The 9,060-nt window shown below is 35.2% G+C and overlaps 2 protein-coding genes across 2 annotated transcripts; both read left to right on the forward strand.

The window, feature by feature from the left end:
• The first annotated feature begins 843 nt into the window (after nucleotides 1-843).
• On the forward strand, nucleotides 844-2,844 carry LOC118068561 (pollen-specific leucine-rich repeat extensin-like protein 2). Its single transcript, XM_035086038.1, has 4 exons — nucleotides 844-898; nucleotides 1,233-1,297; nucleotides 1,478-1,722; nucleotides 1,801-2,844. Exons 1-4 carry the CDS (start codon nucleotides 881-883, stop codon nucleotides 2,760-2,762), a joined length of 1,290 nt encoding a protein of 429 aa, XP_034941929.1. The 5' UTR covers nucleotides 844-880; the 3' UTR covers nucleotides 2,763-2,844.
• A 4,316-nt stretch (nucleotides 2,845-7,160) lies between these two features.
• LOC118068558 (uncharacterized) lies at nucleotides 7,161-9,022 on the forward strand. Its single transcript, XM_035086036.1, has 3 exons — nucleotides 7,161-7,248; nucleotides 7,347-7,453; nucleotides 7,675-9,022. The coding sequence occupies exons 1-3, from the start codon at nucleotides 7,225-7,227 to the stop codon at nucleotides 8,879-8,881; spliced, it is 1,338 nt and encodes a 445-aa protein (XP_034941927.1). The 5' UTR covers nucleotides 7,161-7,224; the 3' UTR covers nucleotides 8,882-9,022.
• Nucleotides 9,023-9,060: the final 38 nt, after the last annotated feature.

Below are 9,060 nucleotides of genomic sequence, written 5' to 3' on the forward strand. Positions count from 1 at the left end.
GACTCGAATCTTCAGCGAAATCATAAGATAGTTTTAAAGACGTTTTTTTATCTCTTTAATCTGTATCTTATTTTATAAACTCTACTATCAATTTCTCCATTTTTTTATTGATTCGAAATAACAGCTCAATTATGCAACAAGTCTGGCTAGCATAACTACTACCCACATGATGCTTTCTGTATATTATTTCCTCGGAATTCATTTCCTATTGTCACCTAAGTTATTATTAATCAACATTTACGTACCCGCAGTTTGTGTAGCAAAAGCGTCGGAATAATTCTTTTAATTGCATATATAGCCTTCTTTGTCGTGCACGCTTCGCATCCAACTTTCTCTAAGCATCAAGTGACAATTGAAGACTCCAGAAGGCCGAATCCTCCATCGGAAATTAGCTTGATTGCTCTTGCTTCCTTATTTTCTTTATTTAGATTAATTTCCAATTACGGAAATATGATTGCATGAACCATAGCATGACTATGGACATTTTTCCACCATGTCAAATCAATTAAATGACCTCTATTACATTAGGATACTTGTTGAGACTCTCTTTCAATGCTCATAACTCTATACATACCGGACCTAGGCTGGTGTATAATATCCCTACCTCACCTAGAAAGAAGTGTTCATCACCTAGCCCGCGGGTCTCATAGAGAATAGGCCCTCCTTTCAGAGATTCAACGTGCATGTCCAAATGCCTAGTCCCACCTCGCTATAAAAGCGGTGTCAGAGCCAACGAAATTTACCAGAACAGGGTTCACAGATTTAAAGAGAGGACGTAAACGCGTTGACCATTTTTCCGTGAATGGATTTTTTTTTCTTTCATGATTAAATAGTTTTATTTTTTTCTAGTTCATTAACGAAGATTATAACATCGTCAACCATGCGTTGCCTTAGTCTGGTTAGTGTTGTGATAATTAATTAGTGATATACTGTCTAGCTAATTTTATATGCGAGGTTTTGATAACATGTCTAGTCTGTAAAAGGATTAAATTATCATTCACTGAGATTAATAATAATAATAATAAGATTAGGTGCATAATAATATAGTAATCGTGCGTGGGCACACTCACTCGTGTCGTGAAAGTGTGATGATTTTTTCATTCTCATTTTTTTTGCTATTATATTATAGTTATCGAAACATCGTAAGCTGGTGCCACATATTCGAGTCGTGATTGTCGTAGTAATTCGTAAACAATAATATTACAGGTGAACTATTCTTCTTGTGATTTCAGGTGGTGTTGCAGTGTTTGCTGCTTTTCGCTCAATCAACGTTAGCCGGTCCTGTTGAAAAGAGAGAGTGAGTAATTAAATTATCTTTCTGAAATTTTCACCTCAATTTCTTTTCCATGATTTTTTTTCTACTTTAAACTAGGCTTTTAAATACTTGTTTTTATATCTCATACTTCAATAAAAACTTGGAATGTAAGAAAAAAAATTTTAATCATTAAATAATTATTGATTAATATTACTTTTCTAGAGCTCCGCTTCCCGATATTGGTTTACCACCTCCTCCTCTACCGGCAGCGTATCAAGATCCTCCATCTGGCCATGGATCAAGTGTGCCATCATCATCATATGGTGCTCCATCACCTACTTATGGAGCTCCATCACCTTCTTATGGGGCTCCAGCTCCCTCATATGGAGCACCAGCACCTGTGCCTGCTCCATCCTATGGACCTCCTGTGCCTGCTCCTTCATACGGACCTCCAGCTCCTCAATATGGACCACCACCATCTGCTCCTGCTCCAGTATATGGTCCACCAGCTTCAGCACCGGCTCCCTCTTATGGACCACCACCACCGCCTCCACCTCCAGTCTATGGACCCCCAGCTCCTTCCTACGGTCCTCCCCCAGCCGTGAAAGATGAAGGATATAGTTATCCAGCTCCTGCCCCTGCACCCAGCGGTGAATGGAAGAAGAAATTAACTTGGAAGGAGGAATGGAAGCAAGTTTGGAAAACAGAAAAAAAATTAGAATGGAAACAGGAATGGAAAAAGGTCCAGGTACCCGCTTGGAAAGAAGTACAAGTTCCTATTTGGAAAGAAGTACAGGTTGAAGCATGGAAAACTGTAAAGAAACCCGTGTGGAAAGAGGTACAGACTCCAGCGTTCAAGGAAGTTCAAGTTCCAGCATGGAAAAAAGTCTGGAAACCTGTGTGGAATGTCGTACAAGTACCAGTTTGGAAAGAAGTCCAAGTCCCTGAATGGAAACAAGTTTGGGTACCAGAGTGGGTGGAAACTCCGGGAATTCCAGCTCCAGTTTATGGACCGCCTTCGCACAGTTACGGACCACCATCAGACAGTTATGGTCCACCATCTCATAGCTATGGACCTCCAGCCAAAGATGATGGATACCATTATGATGCTCCAGCTCCCGCATCTAGCAAAAAATTAGTATGGAAATCAGTGTGGAAAAAAGTCTGGAAAACTGAAAAGAAACAAGCGTGGGAGTCGCAAAAGAAGATGGAATGGAAAGCTGAATGGAAAAAAATTTGGAAAACTGTAAAGAAACAAATTTGGCAGACAGATAAGAAGCTTGTTTGGGTTGAAGAAAATGTCAAAGTTTGGGTGCCGTCGAAAAAACAAGTATGGATCTCACAGAAAGTAAAGATATGGAAGGATGAGTGGAAGAGTAAGACTGTACCCGTATGGAAAAATGTACAGGTGCCGGCGTGGAAGAAAGTCTGGAAGCCAGTGTGGGAGAAAGTTTGGGTACCAGCAGAGTCACATCATGAAGAGGAACATCCTGGTTATCGGCGATAAAGTGTTGGAAATCTCCATCTCTTTTTTGCACTCATGATGCCTCATGTGACGGAGGAAGACATTTACTTTTCCCTTAGTCATTTTTTAATTACCTGTAAATAAAATCTTACTTTAGAATGTAAACATAGTTTTTTTTAACAATGTTTTAATAACATTTATTTTTTTACTGCTTATTGAAAAAAAATGTTTTTTGTATAAATAAAATGTTTGACTGTTGATTACCGGAAGTATTTCTTGGTATAATTGATCAAAGCGGTAATACATAAGAGATAGAGAGAGAAAAGCGATAAAAAAGACATGAGAGGTCTTGGAGGTCGCAAAACTAACCCACGGCCTTTAATGCGATACTTTCTCTAGAGTCAAGGTGGGAGAGTTGAGACTTTCCCACTCGGAAGTTGTTCGCAAACACGTGGTTATCATCTGCCTTTTAGAATTTTTATTTTAACTCCAGCTCAACTTCTACATCAACACAATCATGAATTAATACCCTTATTCAATCATCCATTACATGCATCATGAACGAAAAAAAGGTAATGGTGAGTTAAATCGGATGATATTACTTCCTCATATAAAGGACACGCATAAGCTTGGAGTGAAAAATTGCCGGAGGACTTCCTCAAGAGAAGAGTGAAAGTTTGTTCAAGGCTATGAGAATTACTAGGTCTTCCTTCTGTTAAAATATTTTTTTATATTTCACTCTCTTCTCATTCTTGCGTATTGCTAAACAATCGAAATTAGAGACGAAAGTGGATCGACAGCGAGAGTGTGTATGATTATGCAGGCACGTCGAAGAGCTTCTACATAGGCGTGTTCAGCATGTTGAGCATTAATCTCACGTAACTGAAGGACTGCGTGTTCTTTTACTTGTATACACAATACTTTTGCTTTTATTCTTTCAATGATAACAATGATGTTTATTATGCGATCATTTAAATTATATAATACCCTTACAGTTTTCACGCAATCTCCAGGACTTTTCTTTCTACCATCAATTGAAAAAATTTGTGTGCTTTAACCGTGAAAATAATATCGTACGAATTAACAATCCACATGGTTGGTTATAATTTTTCTATCCTTGACAAATATTAGATAAAAGAAAGTATTCGTTACAGTTTCATTATTTACAATTGTTTTATAATTAAACATAATAAAATCTAATTAAACATTACAAAAAATATTAAATCATTATACCGTTATATCATATTCTTAAAATGTTGAAATTTCAAACTAAAATTGATGGTATTACTCGAAATACTTTATTTGACTTTAATAAACTGCCATAACAATTTTAAGGGGTATTACAAAATCATGTTGGAATTTTTTTTAATAAATAATTCATAGATCTTGGATCATTATTAGCATCATGGGAATTTCCGCAAGCGTCTTAGGCTATTCATATAAGTGTTGAATAATAAAACAGCAAACATGGTCTTTAAGATTGAAAATGATAGTGCATATAAGTAAACTAGTTAATATATCAATTAATTCACTCTTCTCTTATCAAGATAATTCTTTGGAAAGTGCCATTGACACTGTATATATTACAAAACTGACGTATCATTTAATTTAAAGATACGCTGGCAAAAAACCATAATTTTCAGTGCACTTAGCACAATGTCGTTCACCATAAATTTCTTACATGACTGAATGCACGTTTCACTTTTTCCTGGGATTCATATCAAGCCCTTGACACTCTCTCTCTCGATGTCAAACTTGTTTATCGATGTGGTTACATACAGTAACTTGCATTTAAAAAAATACCAATCGTCGTACAAGTCATGTTGCTAGACAAGACTAGCGACTTTCTCGTATCAATCTACTGTAAATGGATTCTGTTTGCATTTTCATTTTTTTCCGGATCATTCTACTTGTTTGATAAACTCTCATTAATATTACTCATCAGGTAGACTTGCAGTTGTTTACTTGTCCACTTAACAAATAGTTTCCTTTTGTTTATAACGATTTCTTCTTATTTCATCATATAATGCTATTTTTTTTACTCCAAACTTTTTACTTGTTCATATGAACGTTGTATAATTTTTTTTAGTTTATCATTTAGTAGACAATTAAATTTTGAAACATATGAAATTTTTTTTAATAAAAAATATATTATTATGAAATACTTTGCCTTAAAAAAATTTATTATTTCCTTCAGAAAAAGTCATTCCGTCAATTTAATTCTTTTTTTACTTTTTATAAGTAGAGTCCATTTAGAATGAATTTTATAGCACATCGTCTTTTTATACCAGCTGATTTATGACAAATAAAAGTCAACTACTATGATTATTAGAAATAAAATTTTGGAATTATTTTTTTTTAACTTTTTTATAGATCGAAATTTGAAACTCATAAAGGCAAGTAGTTAAATCTGAAAATAACAACAAGACATGAAATCTAGAACTTTCGTTTGAATGCTCACGAATAGAGTGGTAATAAATAACGACAGTTTCACGGATAAACTCTTTAATGTGGCTCTGACCTGTCTTACCTCGAAGAATATCATTTCTCTCACGACCAAGAGACTTTATTCCTTTACTTTGTTAACAGGAAAATAAATGTGACTTCTTACCTATTCTATCGTATAATTGTATAAAACAAAATAATCCAAGTCTTGTGCATTTGAGTATGTACACACTCGCTTTCTTTTCTCATTCCATGATTGGCCTACGTACATTATATATGATCATGTTCAGTGCCTAGCATTGCGTATTTCGTTGGCAAGTGCGAACGACGAATATCAATAACGATTTCGATTTCGCCCATAATAGTTTGCTGAAATCCAATGGAATTTTTTGTTAATATTCAAAAAATATTCCAATTATTTTTCCATGCTATCTCTCATTTTATCCTTCGAGTATTTATTAAAACAATATTTTTTATATCCATTTCTTGGTCCAGTTGGGCTTGATACTTTCTCGACATTCCTCCAGGCAATTGGATAGCCATTATTTTTATTCGAAATTAGATTGATGGGTGGATTATTCATCAAATTATATAGAAAAATCACTTTCTGAAAGAAAAAGTTTATTTTGTGTAAATAATTTTACTATCCGATAATTTTTCCAATTATTACTTGTTTAAATTCTATTTATTAACTACCTGTTTATTATCATGTTGTGAATAATTAATGCATGCTATACAATATTCAACAATTAAGATATAGATTATACATATGGATTTTAATGATACTTGTAAAAAATTATACTGACATATTAAGAGTAAAACATAATCAACATTAAATATTTGAATGTTATAATTAAAGTAATACAATGTTTTTTGTAAAATTTTTTTACATACATAAATAAAAAGTAATCTTACATGAGTAACAGGAATGGACAATTTCTTCCGGCTCTCTTCGTTCCTTTCTCATGCTCCGATGATGCAAGAAGGTGATCACGATGAGGCGAAAAAAGGTCCAATGAGTATAATCATACTGGTGAACAAAAGAAGTCAAGACAAGAAAGTAGAACATTATACTGACCGATTCTCACAACTGTAATTGACTTCTGTGATGTAATAAGAATCATAAGACATTGATAATCATTTTCACCGTGTCATTGTTTTATATTTTCGATTGCTGTTTATTATAAATATTTTAAATATATAAAAGAGCAAAAAATCGATAAAATTTTGCATAAGTTACTAATTATAGGTGTGTTAATGTAGCTTTTTAAACCAATTCATCAAAGTTTTTATTCAAGACTTATGATGAAATTTTTCTCAAGCCATTGGATCAAAAAAAAAGTTTAACCAAAATTTAAAAACAAAAATAATTTGATGAGTTTTGAAAGCTTACTATCTTATGAATTATCTCGCCCCCAGGAATTCACTTTCATCTTTCTTCCATAATCTTGAAGTCAGTCGTTTCTATAGAGAGTTTGATATAAGCAATGACATACTACTGGAAACTGCAAATAAAAGGCAAAAATTATGTGAATGATGAAGTCTAGGAATCTAGAGCACAAAGACTATAACCTTGCCACGTAACCTTGCTGTCGGCCACCAAAGTCACGTTCTAGAAGAGTAAACATAATCATGAAGACAAGTTAAGAGAGCAGATTTAGCGGGTTTGTGGTTGGTGGTAGCTTGGAAATGGATAGTGGGAAAGAAGTGCGTCGATCACTTTCTCTTGCAAAGTTGGAAAAAGACACAGTGTGTCTGCACATGACAGAGAATGAGAAAACAATTGCTGCCTTCTTTCTTCCTTCCTTCTGGTCTTCCTCAGGATCTTTCTACCTTTCTTCCACCACTATATCAAAGCCCCCGCCAATGTTGCAACTGCTCTCTTTCAGCGATTCCGATTCGCTTCGAGTTTGCCCAGGTACGAATTTACCTTCATGGGGGAGGATACGTACCTATATAACCACGGCGTTCCGCTTATTGGACCGAGTTAAAGAAGTTTTCCTACAACAAGGGAACGTAAGCTTGCGCCCGGTTCCGTAGCGGGCGGAATTACAAAGTCATGAAGATCCGCCTAAGATGTGCGGTGAGTTTTGTGACTTTTTATTTATATTTGTTTATTATCACCACTGTGATAGTTGATATTCAATTTAAATGTAATAATTTCCTTTGGAATTATTACAGATCGTCTTAGCAGCGCTACTGCTCCAAGTAGCTCTTGTCAGCAGTAAAGCGTTAGACCAAAATGCTGTTGCTCCACAGAATCAATGGCAGATTCCTTTTCAGCCAGGGTAAAGTGTTTTTAAAGAAGAAATCAAAAAAATTGCTCATTTCAATAGTGATATTTATTTCTGTGGATTTATAGTTTAAACAAAAAAAAAAAGAAAAATAATTCAGTTTATTACTCCTTTTTTTTGTTATAAAAATAGATATAAATTGGAATAAATTTAAAAGTATTTTATTGTTATTAAAAATAAATATGTGATATTAAAAATGGAAAATCATTTTTCAGAAATAATCAGGAAATTCAGAAAAGATATGATCCTGGATCAGATGGTGGACATGATGACCATCATGAACATGGGTACTGGAAGAAAAAATTAATTTGGAAGCCAGGTTGGAAAAAGATATGGAAACCAGCACAAAAGCAAATCTGGAAGCCAGCGTGGAAGAAAATTTGGAAGCCAGTGTGGGAACCAACACAAAAAGCAGTGTGGAGGGAAATTCAAGTACCAGACTGGAAAAAAATTTGGAAGCCAGTTTGGAAGGAAATTCAAGTGCCAGCATGGAAAGAAATTCAAGTGCCTGCTTGGAAAAAAGTTTGGAAACCTGTGTGGAAACCAATAAAAGTCCCAGCTTGGAAAGAAATACAAGTACCTGACTGGAAGAAAGTGTGGAAGCCAGTTTGGAGAGAAATCCAAGTACCTGCATGGAAAGAGATTCAAGTTCCTGCTTGGAAAAAAATATGGATCCCTGAGTGGATAAAGGTTGGAATACCTGGAGAACATTTTCATGGTACCGATAAACATGGATGGCAATACACAAGTCATGATTTATGGAAAAAGAAACTTATTTGGAAACCACTTTGGAAGAAATATTGGAAACCAGCAAAGAAACAAATTTGGGTCCCAGATAAGAAACTTGAGTGGAAAGAAGAGTGGAAGCAAATTTGGAAGCCAGCCAAAAAACAAATTTGGGTGGACGACAAAAAGCTAGTATGGAAAGAGGATTGGAAGCAGATTTGGAAACCAGCCAAGAAACAGATTTGGGTACCTGACAAGAAATTAGAATGGAAAGAGGCTTGGAAACAAGTCTGGAGAACGGAAAAGAAACAAGAATGGATTCCGGACAAAAAATTAGTATGGAAAGAAGCATGGAAAGAAATTTGGGTACCAGCATGGAAAGAGATTTGGGTTCCAGCTTGGAAGAAAATATGGAAACCAGTTTGGATCTCCGAATGGTTCCCAGCTGAAGATCATCATCATCATGGCGGTGGTGGAGGGTGGCAGGATCGTAAAGATGACTTATCAGTAGATCAAAGTCAAAAAGTAGTCAGGCCGAATCAGCCTCAACAGCAAACCTTCCCTGCTCCACAACCACAAGTCCAACAAATTCAACCACAGCCACAGCAAGGATCTAGAGCTTTCGATTCAATTACGACAGACTTAGTTCCACCACCTTCAAACCAGCAGGAAACCTGGAAATTTCCAAGTCGTTAATGACGCAGTCTTATGAAGCTTGTACAAAAAGTCTTCCTTCCTCATGCAGGATTTGTAAAATAAGCCAATGTACATATAATCATTGACATTAGGTAGCTAGAGTTAAGTGATTAATCAAGAAGCTACACAGTTTCCTTCACTTTTTCCGAATCATTATTATTATTTTTACGAATATCTTT

Source organism: Chelonus insularis, unplaced genomic scaffold, assembly GCF_013357705.1.
Source record: "Chelonus insularis isolate UGA/USDA-ARS -01 unplaced genomic scaffold, ASM1335770v1 contig_3_pilon, whole genome shotgun sequence".
NCBI lineage: Eukaryota > Metazoa > Arthropoda > Insecta > Hymenoptera > Braconidae > Chelonus > Chelonus insularis.

Excerpts from the sequence above, each read along its gene's own strand:
- LOC118068561 (XM_035086038.1), top strand. Across the intron at positions 1,298-1,477 it reads GGTCCTGTTGAAAAGAGAGA|AGCTCCGCTTCCCGATATTG; the intron begins GTGAGTAATTAA and ends TTACTTTTCTAG. Across the intron at positions 1,723-1,800 it reads ACCTCCAGCTCCTCAATATG|CGCCTCCACCTCCAGTCTAT; the intron begins GACCACCACCAT and ends GACCACCACCAC.
- LOC118068558 (XM_035086036.1), top strand. The coding sequence starts at position 7,225 with ATGAAGATCCGCCTAAGATGTGCG. Across the intron at positions 7,249-7,346 it reads AGATCCGCCTAAGATGTGCG|ATCGTCTTAGCAGCGCTACT; the intron begins GTGAGTTTTGTG and ends GAATTATTACAG. Across the intron at positions 7,454-7,674 it reads CAGATTCCTTTTCAGCCAGG|AAATAATCAGGAAATTCAGA; the intron begins GTAAAGTGTTTT and ends ATCATTTTTCAG.